At 39.7% G+C, this 11,659-nt stretch overlaps 1 protein-coding gene across 1 annotated transcript; it reads right to left on the bottom strand.

Moving 5' to 3' along the window:
- LOC131887937 (general transcription and DNA repair factor IIH helicase subunit XPB-like) lies at nucleotides 1-2,912 on the bottom strand. Its single transcript, XM_059236677.1, has 3 exons — nucleotides 2,542-2,912; nucleotides 1,491-2,232; nucleotides 1-1,354 (listed from the first exon to the last, which is right to left on the bottom strand). Exons 1-3 carry the CDS (start codon nucleotides 2,815-2,817, stop codon nucleotides 69-71), a joined length of 2,304 nt encoding a protein of 767 aa, XP_059092660.1. The 5' UTR covers nucleotides 2,818-2,912; the 3' UTR covers nucleotides 1-68.
- Between the last annotated feature and the right edge of the window lie 8,747 nt (nucleotides 2,913-11,659).

Here is an 11,659-nt window from a genome sequence, read left to right on the forward strand (position 1 = left end):
TAAAATTGTGGACTCGAAAGTACTATATATATATATATTTTCCAACACATCGTGATTTCACGTAAACATCACATACGAAATCTTTTAAACAGCGGGTGTTTGAGCCCGCTGCTTTTGCCTCGTCGTCCTTCGATGTAGAGATTGTCATCGGCTCCGGACATGGAGGCCATGCTCCCTGCTTGACGTTTGAGTCCTCGACCCCCACTGGCTGCTAGGAACTTCTCCTCATCCTCAATGTCGGCATCGGAAGCGGCTAACACTTGTTGCAAGAGCTGCACTTGCTCCTCGCGAGATTTGTAGAGTAGTTGGGCGTTCTCAATGCCCGGTAAGCGTGTCACTACTTTGTAGGCGTAACCTTGATTCACCAAGAAACGCTGGCGTTTTCGTGAAAAGGACATCTCACTAGTGTCTTGGCTGACCAGGGTGTAAAAGAACGCGTTGAACTCTTCGGCAATGGCTCCTTTCTTGGCACGCAAAATACGGCCCAATCTCTGGGCTTCCTGACGTCTGGATCCACCGTGGGACGAGATTTGAATTAGCACATTGGCATCAGGCAAATCGAATGACGTATCGGCCACCTTGCTCACGAAAATCGTGTTCACCTTGGGGTTGAACTTGAAGTTCTCCATGATTTGAATCCGCTCACTCTGAGAGGTGGGACCGTAGATGAAGGGCTTGTTCAATGTTTTGGCATAATGCTTCAAAGCGAACACGTTATCGGAGAACACGATGATCTTGTCATTCCTCCTCTCGTGATAGTCAATGAGGAACTGAGTGGCACGGAACTTGTTCGGATTCATTACACACAGGAGCATTTTCTTCATACTCCCAATAGAGAGATACTCGCGGTAAAATTCGGGACTCATCTCACACCAAACTTCGGCACACTGGACGCGAGCGATGAATCCGTGCTGCTGAAGCTCCAACCAATTCGCCTCGTATAGTTTTGGACCGATCAAAAAGTTCAGATCGGCGATTTTGTCATCCTCTCGAACAAGGGTAGCGGTCAAACCGAGCTTGCAATGAGATTGGACTTGAGTCAAAACGCGTCGAAACATCTTGGCCGGGATCGTGTGGACCTCGTCGAGCACCATGATGCCCCATTCTTGATCCTGGATCCACTTCATGGTCTGCTCAGCTTCCCAAGAACGCTTTTGAGTGTGGGTAATCATGTTAAAGGTCGTTATCAATACACTGCACCCCATTGGCTTGTCTTTGGCATCCGATGTGAAACGGCAGATCATGGAGTCGTCAGCCGTGGACCATTGCTTAAACTGAGTTTTCCACTGTTCCACAGACACACCGGAGTTGCACAACACAATGGCTTTCTTTCGCACGGTGCAACACGCCGTCACTCCCACTAAGGATTTGCCAGCACCGCAAGGTAATACAATCACTCCCGATGGACCATTGCTTAAACTGAGTTTTCCACTGTTCCACAGACACACCGGAATTGCACAACACAATGGCTTTCTTTCGCACGGTGCAACACGCCGTCACTCCCACTAAGGATTTGCCAGCACCGCAAGGTAACACAATCACTCCCGATCGAGCCCGCCCGTTACCAAACATTTTTCGAAGAGATTTCTCCTGATAAGGCCGCAGCATAGCCGCGGGTTTCAAGTCGATATTGATATCCGGATTGAGGTCATCGTGACGAAAATCGTATTCAGCCAACAATGGAAAATCCAACTCCATGGTGCGCTTTTGAAGGACCTCGAGTTTCTCTTGGTCCACCTCAAACGAGACGGTTTTGATGGTGTTTCCTTGAGTAGTAGCTTCATCTTCGTCATCCTCGTCCATTTTCTGATAGAAGCTCGTAATATCATCCGGCACATTAGCGGGAGGCTCGACTTCGGGCGGATTTTCAGCGGATTGATTTGTGCCAGTCTGGCCATCGTTTTTGGGAATGGTTGTAAATTGGGGAGCACTCAGCTTGGTTTGTTCTTCGCTAATGAGTCCATCGTCGGTTGTGTTGGATTGTTGGGCTTGTCTCAGTCGGCAATCTTGAACCACTGGATCTTTGAGGAGCTTCTGAAGACAATCTGGATGGCTGGACTCCACGAAGTACCGATTATGCTTCAGGACCATCTTGACTTTACCGTAGGACAGGGTACACATCTTGATGTAAGATACAATGCCCTCGGGGATTGAAGCCTTACTCAGACGAGTTAGATACTCAATGATGTCATTGGTTTGCAGGCCGACGCTCACAGCCGCATACAATGAGTACTGCAAAAAGAATGATCAGAAGTGTTTTTAAAAAAAATTATCCTTAAAACAAACGAACGACATATGAGCTACCGAATCCAGTGAGAAACTAACACTAGCTCGCTCACATCGTACAGATTCACCAATATAACAGGAAAATCCAACTAATGCTTTGGAAAGAGCTCTAGATCCCACTAACTTTAATGACACGACTCTTGAGCTTACTCTACCTACTAAATTACGCAAATGGAAGCACGCGAATAAGGCTTAAATGCCACACTTTGGGTACTATCAACGGGTTAATCTCTTGGGAAGAATTCCTATCCATACCGAAGTCAGCTTGTATTCGTGAATGAACTCCGGTCGACACACGGGCTCGGAAATAGCAATCAAAAAATCATGAGCGTGTCGGTACACGGGCGAGAATGTTTCTAGGAAGATGTGGCCGTTGGGAGCTACCCACAGTGGGCGTGATTCGTGATCGGGTCGAAGCTTCATTTGCGAGCGAAAGTCCTTGGCTCCGAATTCATCCTCCTGGGCCTTGGCCTCCTCTTTCTCCTCGACATTGACGGCGGCAGCCGAGGGCATGTAGCCGTTATTTGCCATCTTGTATCATGAGCAAGGTCCCAAAATCAACGGATTGAGACACGGAGAAAAGAGCTAGCTGCTGAATCAGTGTCGATTAAATAGCTAGGTTACGGTGGCCAATATTCCAAACACAATTTCAGCTAAACGAGGGTGACCAGAATCTGAGAAATCAAAATTATGATTGATCAAACGGGTCTTGGTCGCACTATGAGAAGGGAATCTTTCTGGATAACAAGAGCGAGAGTAAGTCAATGTCATAATGTTATGGATAGGGTAAGGGTCAAGCTTTGGGGTATGGGAGGACGTAGATCATGGTATGCCAAGATTAGACTAGAAATGAATCACATTACGAGTTCTTGTGTGGCGTGCAAACAAAAGGCAAATCCAACTTCCCACCAAAGTCTAAGATTACAGTGAATTCTGGTAAGAACTTCAGTCTTGGAAAAAATCCATCTTCATTGAAACCGATTATCATTTTCATGAGAAGCAAACCAAGATGTAAAATTTGGATGCAGTAACCTATGGCATTTAGAAAAGTGTATTGTATTTTCTGCAAATCTGTGCTTTTCTCCTTAAACAATCAAAGCGAAATCTTAGATCTTTGATTTCCTTGAAAGCTTTAATCAAGAAAACAACTTCAGATACTTCAACAAACTAAAAAAAGACGTATTGTTTTTTTCTAGTCGAGCGACAAAGAATATGCATTTCTTCAACTGATGATAGAATACAATACATTTGAGGATTGACATTGGTTATTGCACTCATTACAGTCATCAGTCTGCATCGTCTATCACAAATGTTAGTTTGGTGATAGGAACAATCCTATCCAAACCTTTTTCGTGATTTTGGATGGTCACATGACAAGATTTTTGAAAGTCAGTGGCAAAGATCCTGGTTTGAATTATTGGTTTAGCATGGATAGGTGATTGTTCCATTATACAAAGGAATTCCATTATACGGAAAAGACCATTGATAAGTCCATAGACCATTCAAAATTGTATTTACACATTTTGTTGGTTCTATACTACATACCTTCAAAAACAAACTTGACATCTTAATTTATGTTTAACTCATTTGGAACTTTGATATTGCCCTTGGATTTCTCAAAACATTCTATTTTTTCTTTTTTTTTGTACTTGAATGCTAGGTTTGGAGGGATGAGCCTCAACCGACCAGCAAAGCCAGCCATCACAATGCCCCAATAATTTTTCCAATAAGTGGTATCGTGTCTGCATCAGTTTTGTTCGCCGTCTGTGGGCAGGGTTAGCGTCTAAAAGTTTCTTTGAGAGAGGTCCGAGAAGAGATTCTAACCAGGAACCTCTCTTGAATAAGGAAACTGCACTAACCACTACACCACGTCTGCTCCCTGGTTATTACCCTTTCACACCTTGATACTAACTAGCGCAATGGTAAGTACAGACTTGAGTCCAAGTGCGCTTGAGTCCTTTATTTGATTTGGGAGAAACTGGCTGGACTTGAGTGAAGACTCATGAAACAATATTATGAGTTTGTTTCAAATTTTGTCAGGAAATTGACTTCATTCTATCATGAATTGACCCTCTTGCAGAGCAGCCTCTGAATGATCATTTGGTTTGCTTTGCTTGGCTTATTAAAGACTTTGAGTCTTTTTAGGTCACTAAGGCCTAATGAAAGACTCAAACTGGCATGTCCAGCAAAAAGTCAGAAAATCACCTAACTTACACATAATATTTGTAAGACTTATTTCAGCAGTAATACAAGGTGTTGGTTCTTTCAAATAAAAGAGTAGTACTATTTCAGTACCTTCTCATGTTTCCAAACCACTCCAAACACCTTCTGAAAGAGAAGTTGTGTTAGGAATCATAGTCTTTTCTAAAATATGAAATAATTTAGCCCATGGGGCTTTTGAAGAATTTTTAAAGAATGGTGTTGTTTGGAATGAATTATCCATCAATATGAGGCCCAATTCTATGCTGTAAAGTGGTGGGATGAGATGGCCAAAGCAATCTACCTTATAGTGTTATGATTATGAGTCCCGATGTGCTCTAATGACACTCATATCAAAAGACACGACATCTCCTTTTGCCTGGTTCTCGCTGATTGGTCTAGAGCCGTCACGTGACAGCAGCTGATCATGGGCAATGAAAATCCCCAAAACAAACCTGTTGTTTGGATCACCAGCTCTTGACTCACTGTACACAGCAAGGCACTAATTTTGTTGATTTTGTGAGTGAATATGACCTTCATTTCTTAGTGGGCTTCACGTGGTAAGAAATGAGTGGGGTGTGCTCCACTGTATAATGTACAAATGGGATCAAACTATCAGCCAGATAGCTCATTTTACCGGCAACCCACCCACCCTGACCTGCTAATGCCAACCAATATTCCAGTTAAAAAAGGTTCTTCTTGAAGTGTTTTGGCAGATCTGAGGCACAACTTCATTCACTGTGAACTCCTGGACATGTCTGTACTTGGACGTTCAAAGTCTAATCCATTGCCCTATCAAAGAAAATGCAGGTTGGTATGTTGAACCCAGTGCACCTAAAAATCCACGCCTCAAAGGGCCTTTCTTCTTCAATTTGACCAGCCATAGCAAGCAATCCTCTTTGTCATATGTTGCTCCTGGCAAAATTTGCCAATGCAATGGAAGCAAGAATAAGGGCGGCCTTTACACTGGGATGGAAAATTGAGATTGAAACCAGTTTGAGGATTGAAGTGTGAGTAATGCTGGGGAAAGTTTGGCAAAAGGCTTGAGTCCAGGAGAGGACTCCAGTCTATTATTGTACTCAAATTGAAGAAAAAAACTCATATACCAAAAACTTGCCTAGCACTAGTCCTACTTCCAGCCTAAACCGCATTCAATCTTGGTTTTCCATGCTGATATAAAGCCACCCTAATTCTGGGAGGATGTAATAACAACTAGTGTGATTAGACAATTGCTGTTGTCTGGTTTTGATGGCCAAAGACTCTCTCCTCACCGTCCATGGATGTAGATTCCATACATTAGGAACCAAATCAACAAATTAGGAATCAAATGAGGGATTGTTCATATGATTTTAATTGCTTGAAAATAGTTTTTGACCACCATTCAATTTATTGAAACACAGGCACAACTGAGATTGGATTTAATTGAGACATCTTTTGTCATTTTGAAAGTAGGGTTTGCGTGAATTGGTACAAAACATATTGATAACTTGGTTTGTTTGAAGAGAAACACTGCTTCTTGGCATTTTTTTGGGTTCATCACTTTTCCGTTGCATTGCCAATGTTGCTAGCATTAAGATAACGCATCTTGCATTTCAGAATCTTGATTGTGCTCAAATTAACCTTTTCCTTGCATTTACTGATGCGCTCAAAATGGCACTCTCCTTGTTTGCTTGCTTATTTGATTGAAATTTTAGGATGTTTGCTTGTTTGCAAATATTTGATCCGTATTCAAAAAAGTTCAGTGCTGCTGAAACGACATTACTTTAACACTTAATCAATTATTCTAACGTGTTATTATTTTTAATGATTATTATTTCTTTCATTTTAATTATTATTAGCAGCCATTGCAAAATATTTACTTGCCTTAAAAGCTTGAGGTTTGAGTCTCTGAACTTATGAAAGCGCATCGCTTTTTCATCTTTAACTCTAGAAGAATAGCTTTTAAGAAGCTTTTTTATCTTTGACTCATCTTCTGACTAGAGTACTGACTATGTTCTTATGGCAAGCCTTATTTTCAGGGCAACCAAGAACTTTACAACTTTGAGATTTTTTAGCACTGTTTTGCTCCATTAGATGGTTCAGTGTACATAAATTATCGAGGGAAACTTATACACTTGCTAGAAGCAGCAATTTGAAAGTGTAAAGAAGTTATTATCCAGTTTTAAATGACATGGCTTGATTGATTTTTTTGTGCCCACCTTTGGTACAACTAAAACCCCTCATTTGGAACAAGAAATGGGAAAGAATTTTGCGGAAGAAAGACATTACTTTACATGCAACCTCTCACTTTGTTGTTCATGTTCTTGTTTGCTCTCCTAGAGTTTGTTTTGGTGATTGGAAAGGGAGACTGTGCAAGAACAATCCCAATTGATACAATGGTTGAGTTATGCGGGATGAAACATCTTAAAACTTAAAACACAAAACAATCTTTGCTTTATTCAGGTCATCAATCTCACACATAGTGGCAACATAGGAACAAATATTTTGTTTTTGTTTTTGCTTCAATATCAGTTTTCTTTCACGCAATCTTCCAACAAAAACAAATACCACATTCTAGCCCTTTTAGGCGATTCAGCATCAACACCCGTTTTTGAATACTTTACGCCAACCATACATTGGTAGACTGAGGCTTTGGTAACTGCTTGGTGAATAAGGGTAGATGAAAAGGTCAAGAAATTGCTTTCAACAAATTTTCTTTTGGATATGTTAGACGTATACACCAAAGGTAATAATGACGCATTTGGCATTTGCCATCATTAATGAGCTATCTTTTTAAAGTGCAGAATCAGTTTCAAGAAATTATCTTACAGATTTGTATGTTTGGATACTTTTGGACAGGAGTGGACAAAAGTGTCCAAAAATAAAATGTCAATCCTGCCTCTCTAACATCACCGCTCAAGGTAAAAAGGGGTCATGTGCAGGGTGGGCATTCTATTCTTGGACAATTTGGTCCACCACGGTTCAAAAGTGTCCAAAATAAGGGTTTTTAAAAGTGTCAAAAAATACAATACTTTCAAACTATAAATCTTTCAGAAAATCTACTTAAGCCTGATATTACATTTTATAAATGGCTCAATGATGGTGTGAAAAGCAAATTGAATAGGTTTAATCTTTGGGATATGCCAGAGGTATATGCCTCTGGCATATCCCAAAGAAGATTTTGTGATGGCATTTTTTCTTCTCTCCTTTGGAATGTGGTGGGAATGGTCAGAATTACAATAGTTTGGTAGAGGTTCGAGATCAAATTTACTCTTGGGTTGCTTAGAGTGACATGATATTGAATAGAATGAAATTCATCTCAATGACATTTGGGTTTGACCCTATTAGACTCTCCACTATTGACTCATTGAAGCAGGAAAGGAAGATGACGTCATTGTCAAATTTTGGGAGATTACTCCTACTTTTGAGGCTTCATATCTCTCTGCTGAGGGATTAAACTGAAGATTCAGTTCTTTTATCCATTGAAGGAATGGTTCATGCAGGTAGGTATTTTTATGAACTGTCTAAGTTTCACTCATTGACATGCATAAAAACTAATTTTAGAAGAAAAAAGCCGTTTTGCGGCTGATTTCTTTGTATTTTAGAATTTCGTATTTTTGCAATAAACTTTTTGAAACCTTAGAAACTGTTATTGTCCAATATTGAGACTTATATCTTGGATCTTTAGTACCTCTATTGTTTTGAAAAGTGCCCCAATGACCTCCCAAAATTTGTGCTGCCTTTCATCGTGCAGCTGCTACTTCAATGTGTAAATTAGATGATGAAGGTCTCATCAGCAGGTCTCATCCATGAAGGATTTAGATGCAGTCCTCCAAGATGATGGAAAGTTGGATGAGAATATCCAGTTAAACTTGGAGAAGCTTTTCAAACATGTGGTTGGATGCATTGCAGGTTCAATTAAAGAGATAATATCATGATGCTAACTTTGGACAAGTCAATTATCTTGAACATGCCTTGCCCATTTCGGTTTCAATTAGTTCACCTAGCTTGCAATAGCTCAAGTAGGTCCAAAGATGCTTTACCATGATTATTGAGGGTATGAAAGAGCTCTTGTAATGAGAGAGACTTGAAAGGTTAGGACTGTACAATATTCAGGGAAGATACAAAAGGTATCTGATACTGTAAGTGTTCAAAGGCATCCATGACCTTTGTCTCAACCTGGGATTTAGGGTCAATTCTAGTGACCAAAGAGGCTTAATGTGCGTTTTGAGAGCACCTTCAAGCCCTCAAGAATCCAGGCTAGTTAAAACAATGAAGTCCAAGTCTCTACTTTATTGGGCTCCATCATGGTTCAATTTGCTGGCCTCAAATATTTATAGGGAGTGTGTAAACATTGATCCAGGAGCAGTATTTAAGTCAGATTTGGATCAGTTTTGACTAAAATAGCTGATCAACCTTATATTCAAGGGTTAGCAAACTCTAATTTGTTGGTCAATTAAATAATATTTTAAAATGAAAGTTAAGTAAAAGGAATATATTCTTTATTTTGAACTGCTGGGATTCCAATCCCAGTAGCAGCAGGGAAGTCCGCAAAAAAAATCATCATGAGCCTTTTGAGATCTCCCTTAAAAGAGAGTTAAAACTAAAAATTGAACATCATTCTCCTTGCTGAACCTTAAGAATGATGTATTTTTCACATAAAAAGATTGTTTTGCATAAGCAAATTGCTAAAAGTGGTGTTGGAATTTGTTTTGGGGTTTTTAAAGATGTGTATTATGTAGGATAATGAGGAGATAGATTTAATTGTAACAGAAAATAAAAATCATGAATGATAGACGTATGATTTATCAAAAAGTATCTTCAAACATATGATAAGCAGCTGCTAAGCCAATGCAAATTTCATGACATAGTTTCAGTGAAAACTGCTCATCTACCAAATGCCTTGATTGTCACTTTGCTTCAACTTGTTAACATTCAAAACATGAGTATGCTCATTAACTTAGATGATATATGTTTAACTTCACATTGTTGAATTTGTTTGAGATAAAAATCTTTCAAACACACTTTAGTGTAGATTTCCAAAAATTAAAAAAATGATAAATTGATTTGTCAGTTTTCTTCAAAGGTTAGTTGCTACTTATAATACATATTTGCAAAATTGACATTTATCAATTAATGATTCCATTTAGTGGTTGAAATAGGGATTAGGCAAAAAATTGCATGAATGAAGGTTTCCACTTGGTGTCAATAGCTAAAGCTGATTTCCACAATTGCCCACCCTGGTCACATGACTTCAAAACCTAAAGGCATGACATTGTCTCTGATTCTTCTGTTATAATTGACGCTTAATCAGTCATAATTCAGCAACTAAGAACTTTTGAGGCAAAAGATGAAAACGGAAAAGAAAACAGAAGCAAGCCAGAACTGTATTCGCTACTTTCTGATATAATTTAGATTCACTTTGGCCTAGCCAGGGCCAGATATGGTCATCAAATGAAAAGGCAAATGAGGGTTATAATGATAAAAGTCATATCTCCATAAAAAATGTCACAAAAAAAGTTTGTGAAAAACCAACAGAAAAATCCAAGTTTCGCATCCCCATCAGACAGAATCTGAAGAAGTGGCAAAATATGTTGGCCAAACCGCCACCTGGCAGCTCTGTCATTTCGTGCAGACAAAAACACGTGACGTCACAGACAGTAAAGAGACAGCTAAGCGGATTCGAACATAAAGAAGCCTACTCGAACTCACATATTGCCAGACGGAGTTATTGAGGTGTAGAAGGGATGTGAGCTTGGCTGAAAACGTTAATCCCGCTGACCAACTGAAACCTTTACCCGTTATCAATTGTTGATTATGGCCCATAGTTGCCAAAACAATAATTGGGTCTATTTGCTAGCAATTCCATCTTAAAAATCTGTTCGAACAAAATTAATCAAATTGCGAAATTATGAAGAAAATGAGGAAATAGCTATGTAAGAGGGAGAATATACATTGAAATTAATATATATAGATATCTCAATATATGTCCGTCCAGATTCATCCATTTGCACATTCGCCACGGGTTCTCGCTGCCACTCTTCAACCTGAAGTTCCGAGGATCGATTTCAGTTTAGTTAAGCTGGCGAAATAGTGGACCCTTGCCCGCAAGCCAGTGTGACCGAAAATCGACCACATAAATAACAATATTCCAACGAAGTCACTGAAATGATGACTTAGTTTAACCTTTGCCAAAAATTGCAGTTTACTCATACGCTGTGTCAAGGCATTCCCACTTGTAACCCATCCCAATCCAGTGATAACATCATGTTTTGAAAGCCAGTTGTTGAAACTTAGATCTGTCCATGATTGAATGAGTTTCTCCCCCCCTTATGATTTTCTCACCCTGTTATTGCAAAAATGCCAGTTCTATTTTTGGTGAAGAACGAGAGAGCAGGGAATAAGGAACGTCATTATGGGATGAATAGAAAGAAAAAGATCGAGTGCGAATTTTGTTCAATTAAAAGGAGGGAACATACATTCCTCAAACATCTAAAGGTACCCTGATATCCGTCAGAGCGAGCCCGACGAAGTCCCCCCGAGTTCGAGTTGATAGGGTTTTCGGGATTTTACGCTAACGACAATGGCATATTGGTCCGTTTTTTAACAGCACGATTGCAAAGTATTTCGATCTGCTCGAATGGATAAAGTCTTGGGTATCGTTCATCGCATTTCGAAATTCCGCTCTGTTCAATTTTAGGTCACATTTGCGTCCCCCTTGCTCTTCTAGCCAGTCCTGATGCCAGACCTCGAACGACGGTCCGTAGTTTGTGTCTCTGTCCAGGTTTGCCAGGTTTTCAAAATGCCGTTCCGCCAATTTGAGAATCTAATTGACCAAATTCTGCAACGATTTTGATTTACTTGTAAATAAGACTATCATTAGGAGTTTATCATATTTCTTTAGTTATAAGCAGGGCTGTAGTAACGCTACCGGCAATACGTTACTTTTCTGAAAAAGTAACAATAATGGAACGGATTTGTAGCTTTCCCATTGCTGTTACTTTCTTCTTGTAAAAGCTAGGGAAAGAAAAATCCATCAAGGTCTCCTACCCAATTGCTCAAAAATTCCGTCTCAAATGCAATGACTTACTTGCCATTAATGGGATAAAGTGAATAATCATGGGAGTCATTTGTTTCACTTCATTTTTACCAAGTATTATTAACTTTTGTGTAAAGGTTTTTTTCTTGCAGTTTT

Source organism: Tigriopus californicus, chromosome 10 (assembly GCF_007210705.1).
Source record: "Tigriopus californicus strain San Diego chromosome 10, Tcal_SD_v2.1, whole genome shotgun sequence".
Taxonomy (NCBI): domain Eukaryota; kingdom Metazoa; phylum Arthropoda; class Copepoda; order Harpacticoida; family Harpacticidae; genus Tigriopus; species Tigriopus californicus.

Excerpts from the sequence above, each read along its gene's own strand:
- LOC131887937 (XM_059236677.1), bottom strand. The coding sequence starts at position 2,817 with ATGGCAAATAACGGCTACATGCCCTCGGCTGCCGCCGTCAATGTCGAG. Across the intron at positions 2,233-2,541 it reads ACGAATACAAGCTGACTTCG|TACTCATTGTATGCGGCTGT; the intron begins GTATGGATAGGA and ends TTCTTTTTGCAG. Across the intron at positions 1,355-1,490 it reads CTTAGTGGGAGTGACGGCGT|TGACGGCGTGTTGCACCGTG; the intron begins GTTGCACCGTGC and ends CCTTAGTGGGAG.